Genomic DNA, 23,655 nt, shown 5'->3' with positions numbered 1-23,655 from the left:
TGCATAGACCCTTCTCCCTTAAAACTGAAGTACTGGTAGGGTTTGATATCTATATTAAAAACTATGAATAATGAAATTAATCATCTAGTGAGGAAAATAAATAACAACTTGTTAATAACTAATTGAAGAATATCAATCAATTTTAGTATATTGAAATAGATCAAGTAGGGGACATTACAAAGCCAATGATGAATATGTGATGAAATTATTGATATTAGTATTCTATGAGGAGCTGTAACATGCAACAATCTATGCAAATTTAAATTACAACTTTTACATCTTTGAAGCAGGAAAAAAAGGAAAAACTTGCAACTTTTTTTGTTTTTGTTAACACCATTGAATTAAATGTTCAATTGAACAGATATCTATGCTATGAGCAAAATAATTTATACAAATGAAAAGTTTAACAATTCAAATTAAATGTATAGAGAGGTTTAGAAGATACATTTTCCAGATGCCAAAATTCTGATCTTTTATAACTTTACCAATAGACCTGTCATGTCCCCACTCTAGCGCTGCTGTAGCTCAATAAACAACTCGCTAAGTGTAAGTTTTCCTCCAACACTTGGTCGATTTTAGTGAATAAAGAGGAGGTTGTGTTCAATAAGGTGGTGGGGTCCATGTTCACTTAAGTGACTCATGATTTTCAGTCATGAGGATGGGGCCATTGCAATTCGATATCCAAACATTTTCATTAAATTCTTTATTCTTTATGGAAAGGGTTCTAAATACATAATTGATGAATACTTTTAAGGAAAAGTATTATTATCGCTGGAATTAATTAAGAGTCTCGCTTGATTTATAGGAATTAGGGTGGGCGTGGATTTTAGGTTTTTTTGCCTTCTTAAGGTTGGAGAAAGAGTTAAGGCGGATTATGTTTTATGATTTTGATTTTGATTATTTCTCTCTGCTTGCTTTGGGATGAAAACCCCATGATAACCAGCTTGGACGGCCATCCAAGTTTTGATCGTCAAATGGATCTGCACAGTAACAACATGGAATCTCAGACAAGTGAACCAAACAACATCATTTCTCACGGCATTCCACATTTATACTCAGAACTGCATGGATTGTGGCTCAGTCTATGATATATGGGAAGCCGTCAGGTTCTAGTATTTCAAGAAAGCACTTTAATTTCAGTTAGCCTATCACGGGTATTCTTCTTTGCTTAACTAGTGTTTGGAAACCCATGATGTATGAAATAAGGGAAATAGCCTTTTCAAACAATAAGTTCTTTAATGGCTCTATTTAGTCTTGTTTGATTCAATTTCAAGGATTGCAAATAAACTAAAAAATATTGTTGCATGTTTTAGAGTAGGATCTTGATTGTTTATGACTGCCAAAGAATAATTCATTAGTATCTGAGCTACCAACCTTGCTAGCCTGTGGGGTTTCAATTTTCTTTTTCGTGCTTTTTCGTTGTGTGTCCTTGTTATAGGGTTCTATGCACTCCAGAGGATTCGAAACTCTTAGATACAGTACAAGGAGTAGATTTGGGCAACGAGAAGAAGTTGAAATTAACCTAGTTGAATCATAGATGGGTGACAGAAGGGAAGCAAGCCCGCCTAGAGATTTAAATAATCAGTTGGACAATTTCTTGAGAATGTTTGCTCACCAACAACAATAGACAATGTAGCAGTTTCAAGACAGAATGATTGCAGCCATGGGACAATTGAGAACTGATCGCTCTCGATCAAGGAGGTCCAGTAGTCATCATAGCCATAGTAGTAGACATCACAGCCGTGAAAGTGGTCCTCATAACCGTGAAGGTAGTCAACATAGCCGTGGCGAGACAAGACCAAGAAATCAAGACAGGACAACTTCCAATGTCGTAAGGTCTATAGACACAAGGTCTGATTGACCATTGCATCCCAATTTCTTACCTCGACAAAATGAAATGGAGCCCATTTTTGAAGAAGAAAGAGACACTCAAATCACAGATGATGTATTGACAACACGAAATGAATATATGCAGCTGCCAGCTGATGTAAGGCAGCTAATGAACTTAAATCAGTTCATGAACCAGTGTAGGGACAAGGTTAGGAGTTGTTTGGAAAGACTAGATAGGAGGCCTAGAGGACCAGTGAGACAAGCCTTCCAGCCATTGGAATACAAAGATGCCCTGAATAAGATAAATTTACCAACTTTTGATGGAACTGGAGAATTATCAATGAGATCATGGGTTCACAAGCTGGATACCTTCTTGACACTGAAACCTATGGAAGAGGAAAAAGCAATCCAGTTTGCTAACACACACTTGGAAGGGGTAGCATATGACTGGTGACATCACAGGCTTATTTCCCAAGATCATGCCATGATTCAATCATATGAAGAATTTGTTAATAGGCTGATCACCCGTTTTGACAGGAAGGATATAGAGGTATATCACAGGGAGTTAGCCCAGTTGAATCAAACTGAACAGCTTGAAACATATATCAATGAATTCCAGAAGATTGCAGTAATGGTTCTGGATATGCCTCAGAAGAGGGTCACAATGCTCTTTGTGGAGGGTCTTAGTGACAAACTAAAAGGCCTAGTGAAAGCTCATAGACCTAGTTTTCTTGATGATGCTATTGGATTAGCAATGGATTTGGAGGTTACAACACCATATCAGCCTCCAAAGAAAGAGTTCAGCTCTTGGAAAAATGATAAAAGGGGCCCAAGTCAGCAAAAAAATACAAGTTTAAGCAGCCCAGAACCACACATTCAAAGGCTGACCAAGAATCACGAAATGAACTACAGAGGAAGAAACTATGTTTCTCCTGTAAAGAGCCTTGGGAACTAGGATACCGCTACCGTGGAAAAGGTAAGCTTCATTTGATTGAAGTACATTCAGAGGAGGAAAGTCAGGATGAAGTAGAGGATAGTTATGTAGTAAATAACACACAAGGAGATCAGCCATAATAGATTGAGTTGGAAGACACTACTGTTAGAGAAAACCCACATATAGCTACTCTTTTAGGCATTCCGAGAGGTAGACCTTTCCGGCTGAAAGGAGTTCTTAAGGTGCAGTGAATGGTATGTTTAGTGGGCAGTGGTGCCACTCATAACTTTATTGATGAGGGCTTAGTCAGTAGATGAGGACTACAAGCAAAAGAATTTCCGGGATTTAATGTGATTGTGGCAGATGGTTTTCCCTTGAGTTGTACTCGTGTCCTATCACAACTGAAAATTCAGATGGGAGACTATACCTTAATAGGAGACTTCTATGTTCTTGGTCTCAGTAATGTGGATGCTATTTTGGGTCTACAGTGGCTTGAATCATTAGAGAGGTATGTTCAAGACTTCAAACAAATGCAGTTAGAGTTTATGGTTGAAGGTAAGAAAACCATATTGGAGGCTATGGCTGATGGAGGACCAAGAGTAGTCTCAGCAAAACGAATGGAAGCCCTCTTCCGCCATGATGATATTGAGTGGGCAGCCCACTACTTTGTTTCTAACAATGCTGCCACAAATAAGGAACCCTCTTACCATGTTGATATAAAATCTTTGTTAGATAAACATGGTGTTGTGTTTGGAGATAATCCTCTAGGACTTCCTCCTGATAGGGGATTTGAGCATGTGATTGAGCTGGAAGAAGGTTCAAGACCAGTTATAAGCATTCCTTACAGGCATCCTTGTCACTTCAAAGTGGAGATTGAAAAGACGATTAAGGAGTTGCTGAAAATGGGACATGTATGCCTAAGTTCTAGCCCTTTTGCATCTTCAGTAGTGCTGGTCAAGAAAAAAGATGGCACATTACGTATGTGTATTGATTACAGGGCACTGAACAAAAGAACTATTAAGAATAGATGTCCTATACCCAAGATAGATGAACTTTTGGATGAGCCGCATGGTTCAGTTTTCTTTTCCAAAATTGACTTATGGTCTGGTTATCATCAGATAAGTGTGAGGGAAGAAGATATTCAAAAAACAACATTTCGCTGTCATTATGGGCACTTTGAATTCCTTGTTATGCCCTTTGGACTCACAAATGCACCAGCAACTTTTCAATCTTGTATGAATCATGTTTTTGTGAGTAGTTGAGGAAGTTTGTATTAGTATTTTTTGATGATATACTAATATATAGTAAAACTTGGGAAGAACATTTGCAGCATTTAGATACTGTTCTAAGTATCACGGAACAGCAGTCATTGTTCGCTAAAGCTTTCAAGTGTGAGTTCAGAATGTCAGAGATTCTTTATCTAGGACACATGATTGGTGTTGAAGGGGTAAAAGTTCATCAAGAGAAGATATAGGCAATCTTGGATTGGCCACCACCTAAGAGCATTTATGATTTGAGAGGGTTCTTGAGGTTATGTTGTTATTACAAAAGATTCGTGCGAGGCTTTTCCAAATTGGCTTCTCCCTTGACTGATCTTACAAAGAAGGGAGCTTTCCAGTGGTCTACAAAGGCACAATCTATTTTTGAAAAGCTCAAGGACATCATGAGCACATGTCCAGTATTGGCACTTCTTGACTTCACTAAGCCTATCATTGTGGAATGTGATGCTTCGGGATAGGGAATTGGAGCTATACTAATGCAAGAAAGACATCCTATTGTGTTCGAAAGAAGGAAACTCAAAGATCCAGAGAAATTGTATTCCACGTATGACAAAGAAATGTTAGCTATCATGCATGCCTTAGCCAAATTTACACAGTATTTAGTGGGTGCAAAATTTTCTCTTAGGACTGATCATAATAGTCTGAAATATTTTTTGGAACAGAAGGATCTCAATGAACGACAACAAAAGTGGGTGAGTAAGATACAGGCACATGACTTTGATGTGGAATATATCAAAGGTAAGAAGAATGTGGTTGCTGATGCACTTTCTAGAAGACCCACTCTTTGCTCATTTACATAAATTTCTATTGATTGGAAATCGCAGCTGCTGTCCGATTACACTAAAGACTCATTTGCTTGTGATCTAGTGGATGGAAAGGTACAAGATGATAAATATACCGTAATAGGAGAGGTGATATATTACAAAAACAGAATTTACCTTGTACTTGGGTCTAAACTAAAGCAGAGTATTATGAAAGCGTTACCTGACACACCTTTACTTGGTCATTAGGGGTTCTTCAAAACTTACAGGCAAGTAAGGGAGAGATTCTCTTGGAAGGGACTTAAGGATGATGTGTTACAACATGTTCGTGAATGTTTGACATGCCAACAGAATAAGGTGGAGCATACCTTTCCGATTGGCCTTTTACAACCATTACCCATTCCTGAATAGAAGTGGGAAGGTATATCTATGGATTTCATCACAAGACTTCCATGAGTACAGGGAAAGGATTGCATATTTGTAGTGGTGGACAGGTTGACTAAGTACTCTCATTTCTTCGCCATTGCCACAGATTACTCGGCTTCACAAGTTGTTGATTTGTTTTTCTGAGAAGTGTTCAGGGTGCATGACCTCCCTAAGACCATTGTCAGTGATAGGGACAGCAGGTTTATCATAATATTTTGGCATGAATTATTCTGTTTGGCAGGGACCAAACTGACACCCAGTACCAGTTATCATCCCCAGATGGATGGGCAGACTGAAATTGTGAACAAATGGGTTGAGGGTTATCTCAGAATCTATGTTTTAGGACAACAACGTGCCTGGGTCAAATGGTTGCATTTAGGTGAGTATTTTTACAATACTACCTATCACATGACTATTGGGATGTCTCCGTTTAAGGCATTGTATGGATATGAAGCTTTGTCATTTATAGATTTAGCTTTTGATGATAGCAAAGTGCCGCGAGCAAAAGAAACCATACAGAGTTGCCAAGACATTCTCAAAGCTTTGAAAGACAATATTTCACAGGCACATAACCAACAAAAAATAGTTGAGAGGACGTTTCAAGTAGGGGACTTGGTTTTCCTACGTTTACAACCTTACAGGCAATCATCATTAAAAAGAAGCAGAGTGGAGAAGTTGAAACCAAGGTTTTATGGGCCTTACAAGGTACTCAGGAAAATTGGAGAAGTTGCATATGAAATTGAACTACCGACAGGTAGTAGGATCCATAATATTTTTCATGTATCTTGCCTAAAGAAATCATTAGGACAACGGACGGTTGTCTCTCCTGAATTGTCACCATTGGACGAAGAGGGGAAATTGGTTTTGGAACTAGAAGGTGTTGCAGATTGGAGGGAAAAGAAGTTAAGGAATAAGATTGTTCGTGCTAATTAAGTGGAAAGGGTTACCATTGGATGATGCTTCTTGGGAAGGTGAGGAGATACTACAACATCCAAACTTATGATTGCTTGTGGACCAACAATCTTGGGAAGGGAGGACCATCATGTCCCCACACTAGTGCTGCTGTAGCTCAATAAACAACTCGCTAAGTGTAAGTTTTTCTCCAACACTTAGTCGATTTTAGTGAATAAAGAGGAGGTTGTGTTCAATAAGGTAGCGAGGTCCATGTTCACTTAAGTGAATCCTGATTTTCAGTCATGAGGATGGGGCCATTGCAATTCGATATCCAAACATTTTCTTTAAATTCCTTATGCTTTATGGAAGGGGCGCTAAATACGTAATTGATGAATACTTTTAAGGAAAAGTATTATCGCTGGAATTAATTAAGAGAGTCGCTTGATTTATAGGAATTAGGGTGGGCGTGGATTTTAGGTTTGGTTGCCTTCTTAAGGTTAGAGAAAGAGTTAAGGCGGATTATGTTTTATGATTCTGATTTTTATTATTTCTCTTTGTCGGCCCTGGGACGAAAACCCCATGATAACCAACTAGGACGACCATCCAAGGTCTGATCGTCAAACTGATCTGCACAGTAACATCATGGAATCTTAGACAAGTGAACGAGATAACATCATTTCTCATGGTATCCTAAATTTATACTCAGAACTGCATGGATTGTGACTCAGTCTGTGATATATGGGAAGCCGTCAGGTTCTAGTATTTCAAGAAAGAACTTTAATTTCAGTTAGCCTTTCATGAGGATTCTACTTTGCTCAACTAGTGTTTGGAAACGCATGATGTATGAAATAAGGGAAATAGCCTTTTTAAACAATAAGTTCTTTAATGGCTCTAATTATTCTTGTTCCATTCAATTTCAAGGATTGCAAATAAACTAAAAAATATTGTTGCCTGTTTTAGAGTAGGATCTTGATTGTTTATGATTGGCAAAGAATATTTCAAGACCAATGAGGAGGGAAAGTATCATCAGGGCGCTTTTCTGCCCAATCACGGACTTACTAGTCCCCCATGCCATTTCCAACTAGATTGGTCTGATCCTTCGCAGGGAGGTAATGGAAAGTTGAACTTATGCCATCTGAGACTGGTGTATAATCCTACACAAATTCCTAGTCGGTTATATGCTATAGGCTACCCCTAAGTAGTATAACCTTTGACTGGGTTGTGTATCTGGATTAACAAACTGGTTGACGCTTACAGAAGTAACATCGCTTTGGCTGAAGGTTTCTATGTAATTGTAATCATGCTAATTCATGAAGTCATTGTTCATCATTCTGCTTGGTTGGATTAAATTCGTGAAGGCATCCAAGTCCTAATGTCTTTTTCTATGCTACTGCATACTAGCTGTGTGAGGCTCATTGGCTATCATTTAAGTTTGGACCCAATTTCACATGCTGGTCAACAAACTTGAGGTGACTTATACTCTTATGGTGTAACCTATCTTTGTCAAAACCCTGGATTAATTTAATATGAAGTTCATTCTTGTGTCCTTGAGCTAGCAACCTGTTCTCTCATGAGTACAACAATGAATCCATGCTTAATGAATATGTAAAATTCACCATCCCTCTTTTAATGAACCAATGTTCCGTACAAATTTACCAGTCTTAAAGTATAGTAGTTGAATAGTTCACATTTCACACAGTCTCAAAACTGTTTACACATGAGAAGTAGACCATACTTGGCCTTTATTAATTGGTATCTGCCATTGAGTTGCAAATGATTAACATACGATGCCCTTTCCACTCATGAATATTACACGAAATATCAAAACAGTCAATAGTTCTCCATAGTCTGGCATAGTTGATTGTTTTTGCCGGTACTCTACCTCATCTTGAGGTTAAAGGCCTAATTTTATTTTAGATTTAAATTGTTCCCTTCTAGTTTCATTGTAGCATTGTTTAAAACGATATACTTACCTTAATGTGGAAAAGATGAGATAGACAACAGGCTGCTATCTCCCTCATCAACATTAGCTTCTATGTTCTAAATGTATTGTGACCATTCGTGCTGCTACTCTACTGTCCAGTGAAACTATATATTTTTGTATGAATTCCAAATTGCATTAGGAAGCAATGTAGCTATGTATTTCTATACATATGACTATCTGCATTAAGAAGCGCTATAAGCTCTCTTGTCTATCAAATCTTTTCGCACTAAGGTATTGTTTACTAAATGTCTAATTGCACCTGTAGTATTTGTTATGCCCAACTGCATTAATGAATATTGAAATGCTACTCTTGCCTGTCGTTTCTTACCAATCTGAAGTTAAATTAACCATCTTGATTGATGCTCTAGTATGAGCACCTCCTTGGCCCATAGGTTTTCAAATAGCTGCAATCACACTTAAGTGTGAAGTCAAAGTTCCACCCTTCTCGGCTGCAACTTAATGTTTTAGGGCATAGGACTAGAAACCAATAAGTTTTAATGTATAGTTGACCATATTTGTACTCACATAGAGACTCATTGTCTCACAAAAGTGTTAAATGATTTTAGTTAACAACACTAAGTCTCATATGAGGTTTTTGTTTTATCCTTATCATAAATTATTGCATAAAGTATTAGGAATTATAACTAATCCCTAGATTAGGAAAGGTCAAATGGCTTAAGAGCCACGAGCTTCCCATGCACTCTTTAAGTTTTGACTGAATGTCATGCATGACATGTCTCTGCTGTCATTGCATTTTTTTTCTAATTGAAATGTTAACTGCATTATGGATACTGCTGTTCTTCTCTTACCCTTTTTTCTTTCCTAAGTGAGGGTTTAGTTTCATTCACATGCTAGTGAAGGTTATTGTCAGTTGATATAATCTGCCTTACAATTGTACTATTTTATGTTTTGGTTAATTCTGAGACAACTTAAAATATCAAGGTGAATTCTTCATGATACAAGTTTTTCTGGTATGCATACCCTCAGTTCTGAGTGGTATTATTCCTCATATCTTTTACCAGTTATGCTCACCATAATTTTTCAGGTTATAATCCACTCTTATATATATATATATATATATTTATATATATGCATGTCTATATACAGAGCATTTTGTTTCAGATAGATAAGTATTTATGCCTATATTTCTTATATTCAAATTAAGAAACTAACCCAGTCATGCTGTTACTTCTCAGTGTACATTTTATTTACTGCTAATAAAATTGTTCTAAGCTGTATCATATAAACACAATGTATCATATTGTTCCAGCCGTCAAGGGTTTTCTCATAACAGTACAATATAATGTCCTATCATTTTAATTTCCAGCCATCAAAGGAGTACTTACAGCCATGCCTCATATCGCCTAGTGTAGACATTCTTTTATTAACAAAAGAATACCACAACCTGACATTATGCCATATGACGTGGGTAAAATTACTTTACCAAATTACTAGAAAACAAAACTTTAGCATTTCTGAAAATTTTATAGATTACAAATATTTTTTTTTCTTTTTATCAAACACCATGAATGCTGCCACAGCTGCACTAGAAAATCCATGCATCTTTTCTTTCTTTCTTTTTTTTATCTATCTTCAGAAAGCTCAACCCTTAGTCTTATAGAATATTGAAATATTTATCTAACTATTTACTTATTCTTCTACAATTTAAACTCAAGAAAGAAATAATGATGCACATCGCCTATACAATGACCTGGTAAACAAAGAATGATAGGAGTTGCTGTGCCTTTCCTTGCAGATTTAGCAGCCCCATGTATTCTCCAATGGATGCCACAAACAGGTTGAACAAGGCACCACTTCCAGAACAATCGCCTTAATTTTCCCAAATAAAGGAACCGATAACTATTGCAAAGCTGTATCAATTGTACTTGAACTATTGGATAATTATAGTCGACATAAACAATTTGACTGCCTCAATTCTAGCTACCGGTGCAAAGGTTTCATTGTAATCAATTCCCTCTTTCTGTGAATAGCCTTTGCATACTAATCTTGCTTTGTTTCTGATTACCTTACCATTTTTATTAAGTATGTTTCCGAATACCAATTGTTAGGACCCAGAGGCAACTGAGGGGGGGGGGTGTGAATCAGTTGTCAATTAATTTCAACCCAAATATAACTTAATCAAACTTGATACTTAATACCGGTAAACCAAACTTAATGCCGGTTAACAGATTAATAGTTAATATTAATAACGATCACTGTTTTGATCTCTATTCCAAAACCATACGTGAAAATTTCACTTCATACGGCTTCTCAATGGTCATTTAGAACTAAAGAACATAATTAAAAAAAGCACCAGAATCTTCATAAATCAAACCATTGAGATTCCGTTTGCTACAAATAATAGGAGCTTTTGAACCTATCTCAAACTTCAGCTTTTTTTTGTGGGAGAAAGAAAACTGTGGAAAGGATTACTTTGTTCTCGATAGCCATTATTTTTAAGTAGATAGAAACATATTCTAGATCGGGGTTTTGGATAAGTACTAATTAATCATCCCTACCAATGTCAAGTCCTTATTGTTTTCCCATTTCTATGGAAATATCTTTGGGCTAGGTATCAGTTTCTTTTTTTTGACTACTCCTTTTTATATGTTGGTGTTTCTCACCATTTACCTTTCCTTGATTTTTGGTATATATGACAATAACTTCATACTTTATTCCTTTGCCTCACCAAACAAAATTGAAGGAGAGAAGAAGTATGTGCTATTGTTTCCCAAATAAAAACTATATACCTCACATAACATAAGATGGTTTTAAACAATTTCGTCGTAATTCCATTGCAATCACATGAATTTTATTTTCCAACCCCCACGCCAATTACATGCCTTATTTCTTGATGGGGAAGATAAGAATAGTCATGCCAAAAGCCTTAAGTTTTTATTCTTCTACAAACATCGGGTTTCTTTTACATTTGATTGCTTTATTATTAATTTGAATGAAATTCAAATCGCATTAGTAGCATGCCGATTTGTTTTGCCACTAGGGTGGTTTCCAACAAAAAGATTTTCCTCATTTAATGCCCGATAATGTTTGTGTTTAAATCATTTTTTTTCTTTTATAATCTACCGTTCGATATATGGATTTATGCCATTGCCCTCACAATAACGTCTTAATAAATTAAAAAAATTAAGACAAGCTTTCAAAGGAAGCTTTTTATTCATATAAATATAACTATATTTATTCGGTGCTAATGATAATTCATAGTAGACTTTCTCAATGCTCATGGCTTCTGATAATGCATTTTATAAAAGATCATATTAAAGATTGGTCAAAATATTTAATGCCAATATTATACGACAAAATAATGTTTATCTTTTTATACATGTATATCATACCCGTATTTCTCTATATAAGCACTTATATGTACGTGTTCATTATGTCCTGGATACATACATATACGTACTTATATATGAGAGTATACGTATATACATACATATATATATATATATATATATATATATATAAAAACATGTATAAATCATATTAGAACATGAGCGATAGAAATGATTAAATTTCATAATTAAAATAATAATAAATTAACTTGGAATCCAATCTACGACTTAGAGTTGTGAAACCCTAGAAACTCCTATACATAACAAATTAGGGTTACCTGACGTGACAGGCTGACGAAAGACATGGTCAACATTAGACAACCTGACTCAACTTACAGTTAGGGTTTCTAGATGGCACAAGTTCTCTTTCCTTACCTCCTGACCTGATGATACTTCCCCTCCCTTCTTTGAGGACGACAAACTCTTGCACATACTTGGCCAGTTTAAACAATTAGCTTGAAATCTTGTCATAACTTTGACATTTCAAAAATATTATCAACAAAAGTAAAACATCTTAAATGTCATGTTAAATAACAAAACATCAATTTAAAAGTTGTGAGTCATCATTTCATTGTACTGAGCACAAATACCATCTAGGGCATCATCACTCAGTTATAACATAAACATCTAGAGCATCATCACTCAATTATAACATGAAACACCTAGGGCACGATTAACATCACATAAAACAATTAGGGCACAAACAACATGGCGTAATGTAGCATAAAAACAACTAGGGCACAAATGGGATGTAACATATCCTTCCCCTTGTGAATCATTGTCCTCGATGATTTAAAGTATGATTTTAAAACATCATGAAATTAACGTTGTTTATCCAACATTAAAAGAAACAAGTTCAACTGTTGAAAACATTAAACAAATGGGGGATTCGTTGGTGGGTCTCATTATAATCTTCCTAGGTGGCACTGTACTTAGAGTATTGATCCTATTGGACGTAGCACTAAGTAACCTCTCTGTTACGTAAGCGATGCTTACATACCTCAAGCACCCTAATTGGCTCAATCATGACCACCCCTAGGTCTTATACCCGTAAGGAGTTCCAATCAATCATGTGTGCGAAATCGGAAACGTACTTTTTCAAATAGGAAACATGTAATACATCATGCAATTGGGCAAGAGCGGGTGGTAGAGCAATTCCGAAGGTTACCGGTTAATGATCTCCAAGACTTCGAAGGGCCCTACATATCGTGGTACTAGTTTGGAAGACTTTCCAAATTTTATTGCATTCTTGTTAGGTTTTACCCATTGAAGCACTTTCTCTCCCACCACAAATTGTTTGGGAGTATGCTTTGCATCTGCATAGCTTTTTTGTCGATTGTTAGCTTCTGCTAACCTTTTTCTGATCAATTTTACTTGCTCTTCCATTTCTGAGAGTATTTCTGGACCAAGGGTTATCCTATCTTCCATCTTATCCCAGCTGATAGGAGTTCTACACCTCCTTCCATATAGTGCTTCAAAAGGTGCCATCTTAATGGATGACTGGTAGGAATTGTTGTAGGCAAATTCAACCAAGGGAAGATAATCTTCTCATTTGTACTGTTGATCCAAGTAGTACATTCTTAAAAGGTCCTTTAAAATGTGATTGACTCTTTCTGTCTGGCCATCTGTTTCAGGGTGATATGTAGAGCGAATGTTCAACTGAGTTCCTAAGGCTGCAAATAGAGTTTGCCAAAATTTGGATGTCATTTTGGCATCCCTATTTGAGATTATTTTCTCTAGTACTCCTTGTAACTGAAATATATCTTGCACAAATTTATAGGCTATGATAGGCATTCCATTTGAAAGGTTGCCCAGAATAAAGTGAGCTACTTTGGTTAATCTGTCAACCACTACCAGAATGGCATTATGTGTGTTCCTAGACATAGGCAATCCTTGGACCAAGTCCATGTTGATTATCTGCCATTTCTAGTCAGGTATTGTGTTGGGTTGTAACAACCTTGCTGGGTGTTGATGTTCGGCCTTAACTCGCTGACATTCAAAACAACTGGCCACAAACCTTGCAGTATCGTTTTTCATCCCTTTCCAGAATACAAGGGTTTGACATCAGCTAGAAGTTTAGTAACTCCTGGATGTTCGGAGTAGGGTTTGTTTTCCTCAGCTGTGTGACATAGGTTTGTTGCAATTGAAAATCATGTTGGATTATTGAATATGAACTGTGTTCCATAGGTCGTCCAAATATTTCACCCTGTTGGAAAAATAGTTTGCTTGGCTCTATGCTTTACAACCAATTTATACCTAGAATTACATTGTAGGAACTTAAGTGTCCCATACAAAACAACAAGCATTGCATTATCTTGGGCTCACAACAACAATTTCCTATGTTTGATTGTAATCATTATCTTTCATTCCTTTCTCAGCCCTTTGTTCCTTCCACATAGCTGCATCATATGTCCGTTGATATATTTTATATAGCTTGATACTGATGCAGTAGTTCCTAAACACAAGATACCTTTCTTTTCTAGCTAATCAAGCTCAGAGGTATCTTCTGATACTAAGCTTTCATTATAGGAGATTTAATCTTCTTGATTTCAAGCTACACAATCTGATTTTTAGGGTATCCAAGCATTCTCTCCAGATTGGAATTCATAATGATCCACAATCCATTCCTCCATGTTAAGCATCCAATTCAATTCATTCCTGGTCGCATCCTCATGTTCTCCTCGATTAACTATTCTCTAGCTTTATTCACCTAATTAAATTTTTATACAAAACATATTCAACAAATCTAATTGATATTGCTCAAACCCAAGTTTTGGACTTTCCATTTGCTAGTTATCACATATTTATTCTCTTATCTAAGTGTCACTAATCAAACCGGTGGTAGGTTCTTCCTGATCATCAATTTAGAAGGATTGAGGCAATATTCTAGAGTGAGAAGCTAAAGGTCTTTCTGACCTTCTGTCTCTTTTCTTCCTTAGTCACTTTCTTGGTTGAATCTTTGGTTGACTCGATTAAGGTGTGCTTCCAACTGTTTCCTAGCTAGTGGGGCCATCGATGTCTCTCTTTCGAAATCATCGGATAGCTTTTGCTAGGATCTCATTCTCAAGTGGAAAAGAATAAAAGCAATCATACATGGTTTTGATCGTCCATAGTCAATTGATAGTTAATTCATAGCCCCTTTTCTGTTTAAAGGTTCAATTCCATATCCAAGGTTCCCAAAGTGCTTGGTTTCACAAATTCTATTCTAAGAAAAAAAAATAGATTACGATCTATATCAATATTAAACTTAAGCATTTTGAATAAAACATAACTACTTCAACCGAAGTTGCAATTTGACCTACTGCTCTTCAACATAATAGGAATTTAGCTGATTCATTTGAAGGAAAGTTAGTTCTTTATAACCAAAGCATGGAACATATAGCATTTTTGCTATTCACTATAAAAAAGTATTCAAGTGAAAATTTCCATTTTCAAGAAACGATTAAAGTTTAGAGAATAAAATCAATAAGCTTCCCAATTGGGGATCTTCCGTATCAAGCCTCGACATAGTCTAAAAGAGGAAGAGCTTTATTAAAGCTTTTCCTTCTTGCCTTAGACTTGGCAGTCTCTTGTGCCCCCTTCCTACTAGAAGCGGTCTAACTCTGCGCAAGGGTGTAAACTGGGGATGAAAGTTAGTTGCCATCATTGTCATCTGAGCTTGGCGTTTAGGACCTACACAAACTAGTCGGTCATACACTATGGGTACCCCCCAACTAGTAGGACACATCTGACTAGAGGTGTATTTGGTTCCAGTGATCTGACGGTCGCTTGCATTATGCAGCACCACCTTGGCCAAGGTTTTAACATAACGAGCACGTTTAAACGTGCTGTCAATAATCACCACCCTTGCTCGACTTGTTCATACTGGAGTTCAACTAACTCATACAAAATTTGGGTATAATTGACCCACTGGCCCTTATTCCATTTAATTATAAATTGTCTTATGTCAATGACATTAATGGTCTTCAACGACCTTCATGGTACTCTTACATTAACGATCAGCCTGCTGCTGTCTACCGATTCTTAACAAACTCAACTACCTCAAGGTTACCATTAGCTAAGTTATTCATCACACTTTAATTTGTTGATTAAGAAAATACAATCCCAATTGCAAGAAAGTTGATTCAGTTTTCTATCTCAAAGTGTCTGCTGGCGAGACCGAGGTTCAGTGTTGAACCCTGTGCTTTGATACCATATGTAACATGCAACAACCTATGCAAATTTAAATTACAACTTTTACATCTTTGAAGCAGAAAAAAAGGGAAAAACTTGCAACTTTTTTTTTTTTCCCATTAACATTGAACTGAAACTTGAATTGAACAGAGATCTATGCTATGAGCAAAATAGTTGATACAAATGAAAAGTTTAGCAATTCAAATTAAACGTATAGAGAGGTTTAGAAGATACATTTTCTAGATGCCAAAATTCTGATCTTTCATAATTTTACCAATAGACCAATTAGGAGGGAAAGTATCATCATGGCACTTTTCCGCTCAATCACGGACTTACTAGTCCCCCGTGCTATTTCCAATTGGATTGGCTCGACCCTTCAAAGGAAGGTAATGAAAAGTTGGACTTATGCCATTCGAGACTGGTGTATAACCTACACAAATCCCTAGTTGGTCATACACCATAGGCTACCTCTAACTAGTATGACCTCAGATTGGGTTGTGTAAGTGGATTAACAAATTGGTTGATGCTTACAGAAGTAACATCACCTTGGTTGAAGGTTTCTATGTAATTGCAATCACGCTAATTCATGAAGTCATTGTTAATCATCCAGCTTGGTTGGATTAAATTCCTGAAGGTATCCAAGTCTGCATGTTTGTGTCTATGCTATTGCTTACTGACTCTGTGAGGCTCATTGGCTATCATTTAAGTTTGGACCCAATTTCACATGCTGGTCAACAAACTTGAGGTGACTTATACTCTTATGGTGTAACCTATCTTTGTCAAAACCCTAGATTAATTTAATATGAAGTTCATACTTGTGCCCTTGAGCTAGCAACCTGCTCTCTCACAAGTGTAAGAATAAATCCATGCTTAATGAATATGCAGAATTCACCACCCCTCTTTTAATGAACCAATGTTCTATACAAATTTACCAGTCTTAAAGTACAACAGTTGAATAGTTCACATTTCACACAGTCTCAAAACTGTTTACACGTGAGAAGTAGCCCATACTTGGCCTTTATTAATTGGTATCTGCCATTGAGTTGCAAATGATTAACATACAATGCCCTTTTTCACTCATGAATATTACACGAAATATCAAAACAGTCAATAGTTCTCTATAGTCTAGCATAGTTGATTGTTTTGGCCGGTACTCTACCTCATCTTGAGGTTAAAGGTCTTATTTTATTTTAGATGTAAATTGTTCCCTTCTAGTTTCATTGTAGCATGGTTTAAACCGATATACTTACCTTAGCGTGGAAAAGATGAGATAGACAACAGGCTGCTATCTCCCTCATCAGCATTAGCTTCTATGTTTTGTATGTATTATGAGCATTTGTGCTGCTACTGTATCGTCCAGTGAAACTATATATTTTTGTATGAATGCCAAACTGCATTAGGAAGCAGTGAAGTTATGTATTTTTATACATATGACTATTTGCATTAAGAAGCGTTATAAGCTCCCTTGTCTATCAAATCTTTTCGCACTGAGGTATTGTTTACTAAATTCTAAGTGCACCTGTAGTATTTGTTATGCTCAATTGCATTAATGAGTACTGAAATATTACTCTTGCCTGTCGTTTCTTACCAAACTGGAGATAAATTAACCATCTTGACTGATGCTCTAATATGAGCACCTCCTTGGCCCAAAGGTTTTCAAATAGCTGCAATCATACTTAAGTGTGAAGTCAAAATTCCACCCTTCTTGGCTGTAACTTAAGGTTCTAGGGCATAGGTCTAGAAACAAGTAAGTTTTAACTTTATAGTTGACCCTATTTGTACTCACATAGAGACTCATTGTCTCACAAAAGTGTTACATGATTTTAGTTAACAACACTAATTCTCATATGTAGTTTTTGTTTTATCTTTTTGATAAATCATTGCATAAAGTATTAGGAATTATAACTAACCCCTAGATTAGGAAAGGTAAAATGGCTTAAGAGCCGCGAGGTTCCCATGTACTCTTTAAGTTTTGACTGAATGTTATGCATGGCATATCTCTGCTGTCAATGCATTTTCTGAGTGTGTTTTATTAAAATTGAAATGTTAATTGCATTATGGATACTGCTGTTCTGCCCTTACCCATTTTTATTTCCTAAGCTAGGGTTTAGTTTCATTCACATGCTAGTGAAGGTTATTCTCATTTGATATAATCAACCTCACAACTGTAGTATTTTTCTGTTTTGGTTAATTCTGAGACAACTTAAAATAAGAAGGTGAATTCTTCATAATACAAGTTTTTCTGGTATGCATACCCTCAATTCTGAGTGGTATTATTCCGCATATCTTTTACCAATTATGCTCACCATAAATTTTCTGGTTATAATCCATTCTCATATATATATATATATATATATATATATATATATATATATACTGAGCATGTTGTTTTAGATAGATAAGCATTTATGCCTATATTTCACATTTTCAAATTAAGAAATTAACCCAGCAATACTGTTACTACTCAGTTTGCATTTTATTTACTGCTAATAAAATTCTTCTCAGCTGTATACCATAATCACAATGTATCATATTGTTCCAGCTGTCAAGGGTTTCCTCATAATAGTACAATAATGCGCTGTCATTTTAATTTCCAGCCATCAAAGAAGTACTCACAGCCATACCTCATATTGCCTAGTGTAGATATTCTTTTATTAATAAAAGAATACTACAACCAGACATTATGCCATATGATGTGGGTAAAATTTCTTTACCAAATTACCAGAAAACAAAACCTCAGCATTTCTGAAAAATGTACAGAATACATATATTTATTTTTCTTTTTATCAAACACCATGAATGCTGCTACAGCTGCACTAGAAAACCCATGCATCTTTTCTTTCTTTTTTTTTGTTTTTCCTATCTTCAGAATGCTCAATCCTCAGTCTTACAGAATAGGTAAAGATTTATGTAACTATTTACTTATTCTTCCACAATTCGAACTCAAGAAAGAAATAATGATGCACAATGCCTATAGAATGACCTGGTAAATAGAGAATGATAGGAGTTGCTTTGCCTTTCCTTGCAGATTGAGCAGCCCCATGTATTCTCCAATGGATGCCACAAATAGGTTGAACAAGTTGCCATTTCCAGAACAGTCGCCTTAATTTTCCCAAATAAAGGAACTGATAACTATTTGGAGAGCTGTATTTTCCAAAACCAAACAAAGCTGAAGGAGAGAAGAAGTATGTCCTATTGTTTCCCAAATAAAAACTATATACCTCACATAACATAAGATGGTTTTAAACAATTTCACCCTAATTCCATTGCACTCACGTGAATTTTGTTTTTCAACCCCCATGCCAATTCCATGCCTTATTTCTTGACAGGGAAGATAAGAATAGTCATGCCAAAAGCCTTAAGTTTTTATTCTTCTAGAAACTTCTGGTTTCTTTTACATGTGATTGATTTATTATTAATTTGAATGAAATTCAAATTGCATAAGTGGCATGCTGATTTGCCGATTTGTTTTGCCACTAGGGTGGTTCTCAACAAAAATGTTTTCCTCATTTAATGCCTGATAATGTTTGTGTTTAAATCATTTATTTTTCTTTTATAATCCACCATTCGATATATGGCTTTATTCCGTTGCCCTCACAATAAAGTCTTTATAAATTAAAAAAAAATAAGACAAGATTTCGAAGGAAGCTTTTTATTCATATAAATATAAGTATATTTATTCAGTGCTAATGATAATTCACATTAGACTTGCTCAAGGCTCATGGCTCTTGATAATACATTTTATAAAAGACCATATTAAAGATTGGTCAAAATATTTAATGCCATTATTATACGACAAAATAATGTTTATCTTTTTATACATATATATCATACGCGTATTTCTCTATATAAGCACTTATATGTACGTGTTCATTATGTCCTCGATACATACATATACGTACTTATATATGAGTGTATATATATATATATATATACTAATATAAACATGTATAAATTATATTAAAACATGAGCAATAAAAATGATTAAATTTCATAATTAAAATAATAATAAATTAATTTGGAATCCAATCTACAAATTAGGGTCGTGAAACCCTAAAAACTCTTATACAGACCAAATTAGGGTTACCTGACGCGACAGGCTGACGAAAGACATGGTCAACATAAGACGACTTGACTCAACTTACGGTTAGGGTTTCTAGATGGCATGAGTTCTCTTACCTTACCTCTTGAGCTGGTGATACTTCCCCTCCCTTCTCGGAGGACGACGAATGGAACACACGCTTGGCCAGTTCAAAGTTCAAACAATTAGCCTGAAATCTTGTCATAACTCTGAAATTTCAAAAATATTATCAACAAAAGTAAAACATCTTAAATGTGATCATGTTAAATAGCAAAACATCAATTTAAAAGTTGTGAGTCATCATTTCATTGTATTGAGCACAAATATCATCTAGGGCATCATCACTCAGCTATAACATAAACATCTAGGGCATCATCACTCAGTTATAACATAAACATCTAGGGCATCATCACTCAATTATAACATGAAACACCTAGGGCACGATTAACATCACGTAAATATCGCATAAAACAACTAGGGCACAAACAACATGGGGTAATGTAGCATAAAAACAACTAGGGCACAAACAACATGGGGTAATGTAGCATAAAAACAACTAGGGCACAAATGGGATGTGACATGAGCACTGAGCATATATCAGTTTATCAAACAAATTGCAAAACTATTGAATCAAATCAGCAGCTCACCAACTGTTTGATAAAATTCCCATGCTTTGAAACTGTGAAAACTTCCAAAAATTTGCCATAGAAATTGGGTCAGATCATTACAATGGTATCAGAGCAGTGTATCGTGCAAGCTACTAGGGTTTGGGGTAAGTTGATGATAGGAGAAATTTATTATGCAGGTGAGAGGTTTGTTCCCATCAGTATTGTTTTAGATGAAGGCCAAACAATCCACTAGAACAACTGGAGATTGGAGATGAAATTCGTGTTGCAGTTTTGTTTGTTGATAACTTGATAGAGCTGCAGGAAACATGGATGACAGTGATGACCACCAAATTCCTATTGCTTTGCAAATACTAAATGACATGGCTAGAGAGTAACAACAGTTAGTTCAGTTAATCACTCAGAGGATGCAACACAATATTGACAAAAAATGGTAATGATGACAATAATGGAAGCAATGCCAACCATGGAGAAGCAAGTGACATTAATATTCTGGTCAACAACTCCAGGGCAGCCAGTAGAATAACATGTAGACCTCTAATGCTTGATTTCTTAGAAGCAACACCAAGGGAACAAGCAGGATATCAAGAAGAGGTTAAAGGTTTAGACTATTTAAGGAAGTATAAATCATTGGGTGATGCATTTATGTAAATCCTTTCTTTCAACTCTTGCAAATATTGATTAACAAAACCTCTCATTTGTCCCATAGTTAAGAGTGAGGAGATTAATGGCATACTTTTTGAAAGGAGTCATTTCAGTTTCAAAAATTCAACCTACACAGTGCAATTTATAAAGTTGCTTTATTAGTGTACAAGTTATTGGATGGACAGCTCATGATGATTTCATGTCTTCTATATTGTCATGGTCATTGAGGAGAACATCATTTGACAAGTCTCATGCAAATGAGTATAAACCCCAATGATATTCTCAACCGAATTGGCGAATTCATCTTTGTATATTATATCTCCCAGTTTTCTCTAGCCCAGTACGTGGGCAATCATCGAGGATGGTGATGGCCGACAAACCTAGTAGTTAAACTATGGGATGCTGTTTCTCTGGAATCAAAATAAAAAAAATTAATTTTAACTGTGGAGCACATAAAAGATATTGTATTTAATATTTTTTTATCTTCTATATTTTATTAGGTATGTTATGCTGCGAGCATCAAAGACGTCAAAGATAACTCTCAATATGCATTTATGATAGGCATCCATTCTTTTTCAGTGTTCTTGCAACTGAAATAGTTGCTGACCCTCAGCTTGAGACTACTAATTCTGACAGCAGATGGTGGATGAATGAGCAGAGTTTGAATGAAAAAAAAATCTCATTCCTTTCAACAAGACTAATAGGGATCCATTGACCTGTAATTTTTATTGGAGTTATTTTGCAGTTTTTCCTTGACTATGAATGCTAAGATCAATCTTCAGTAGATCCTCTGCCTATTTACTAATTTGTTGAATTTTTCTGTTGCATGTTTCCACACTTTGACATCTTATTTGGTTCTTCATTATGTTTGAGCAGTTCCCTCTTGTTTTTTCAATGCTTATTATTTTGAACTGTTTCTGGTTGTTCATTACGTCTGCTTGGTTCATTATATCAGATGAAGTGTATTGCATGTTCCGAAAATTTCTTGATGGAAATTTGAATGGATGTCTATAGAAATCAGTTCTAAAAAATCCGTCTAATGTGTTTCAGTAAAATATTCTTCAAGGATGATACTCTCCTGTAAGATAGTTGAAATAATAAGAAACAATTTATTCTTGATTTGTCACTCCTGATATATTATTCCAGAAGAATACTTATTTCTTCAATTCAAATTGCAATATGTCATGAAGCTTTGCAAATGTTCAAATAATAAAGTTTTGACTGCTAAAGAGGAAATGAGAAATGTGCTGTGAATTCTGTAAAAGCATTTTTCTTGCCTTTGTTTTCCTACAAAAATGTGATGCAGATATGTGAACTTGCAGGGTGTGACAATTGGTCCATTTTGTATTGTGGGCCAGGCAGTAAAACTTGGAAATAATTGTCAGTTGCATGCTGGAAGTCATATATATGGAAATACAGAGTTAGGATATGGATGCGTAGTATCTGGGTGGGTTATCTAGACAATCAATCCATTCATAGTTCTTAAATATTTTAATTAGTAGTACTCCCTAGAAGATTTCCAAGTCAGCCTTTTTACCACTGACAAAAACAACTTTGAAATTCCTTTGACAGTTCTTTAAGATTTTTTTCTCATATCAAAGGCACTAGTAATGGTTATCTTCTTGATTATTTGGTTGCCTCTCTATGTTGAACTTTTGTCAGGCAGTGGTGCAATTGTTGGTGCTGATCTACCAGGACGTACGGTAATCGGAAACAACAATTTTATTGGGTACCATGCAGTGGTAGGAGCGAAATGTCAAGACCTTAAATACATGGTAAGAATTGTAGTATTGCTCGTAGAATTTGGTTATAGGTGTATGTATTGCATCATATAAAATGCAGTTAAGAATATGGTTCTTTACTTAAAAACCTTTCTTAAAGCCCTGCACAAATAACGAATCTGTAAAGGTCTTTTTTTTATTCAGTTGTTATTTTGCTTTCCTCGCTCAGTTCACATTTACAGTGGAATCAAAAGAAAAAGTGAATACATATGGTGTTTTTTCGTTTTCCTAATGGCTATGCTTTATATGCCTTTTTATACTCTTCTAATATTGGCCCTAATATCTGTATTAATCAGTTTATTGTGTGGATAAGGAACTCAAATATGCTGTCAAATAATATAAACATCCAAATGGAATAGGGATCTCACATGTAGCTTTACAAGATAAGCATGATGCATACAAATCAACGTTTAATGACTGTTACAGAAGACACCTAGAGCTCTGAATTTTTTCATGATTATATTGAGCTCATGTGTTGATTTAGAATGAAAAGATTTTCTTAAAAATATATCTTGTGGCTGTTGTGTAGTTGAATTGCAATAATGTATGTAGGAAGGTAGATTCAAAATTACATACCATATCACATTGGGAACTTTACACTTCCGTCTGGCTAGCCATGCTTTTATTGCACACACCCAATAATTTCCACAATCCAGTGCCTTTACAATTCTAGACATCAAATTTCTAGAAATCTGGCATGGATTTTAATAAGAAACACAAGCTCCTATTATTGGAAACACTGTGGCATTTAATAGTATGCTCATAGGCATGAACTCAGTGGAATAGTTAAAAACGTAAATTATGTAGAACTTCATCGAGTAGCAATGTAAGGTGAAAGTAAATGAGCATTTACAAAATATAGTTATCTTCCTAAAATAAGGGAAAGTTTG

General features: G+C 35.6%; 1 protein-coding gene across 3 annotated transcripts in view; it reads left to right on the top strand.

Moving 5' to 3' along the window:
- The window catches only part of LOC131030544 (probable acyl-[acyl-carrier-protein]--UDP-N-acetylglucosamine O-acyltransferase, mitochondrial), a 185,449-nt gene that overhangs the window by 88,632 nt on the left and 73,162 nt on the right, over positions 1–23,655 (top strand). For 2 of the 3 annotated variants that reach the window (XM_057961408.2, XM_057961406.2), the window contains 2 exons: positions 22,307–22,431; positions 22,651–22,759. In XM_057961408.2, the coding sequence (XP_057817391.2) occupies positions 22,307–22,431; positions 22,651–22,759 (234 nt within the window). The remainder of the gene's footprint in view (positions 1–22,306; positions 22,432–22,650; positions 22,760–23,655) is intronic. The other variant, XM_057961407.2, reaches the window with a different exon arrangement.

The sequence above is a fragment of the Cryptomeria japonica genome, chromosome 6 (genome assembly GCF_030272615.1).
Source record: "Cryptomeria japonica chromosome 6, Sugi_1.0, whole genome shotgun sequence".
Classification (NCBI taxonomy): domain Eukaryota; kingdom Viridiplantae; phylum Streptophyta; class Pinopsida; order Cupressales; family Cupressaceae; genus Cryptomeria; species Cryptomeria japonica.
This window is presented reverse-complemented; position numbering and strand designations above follow the sequence as displayed.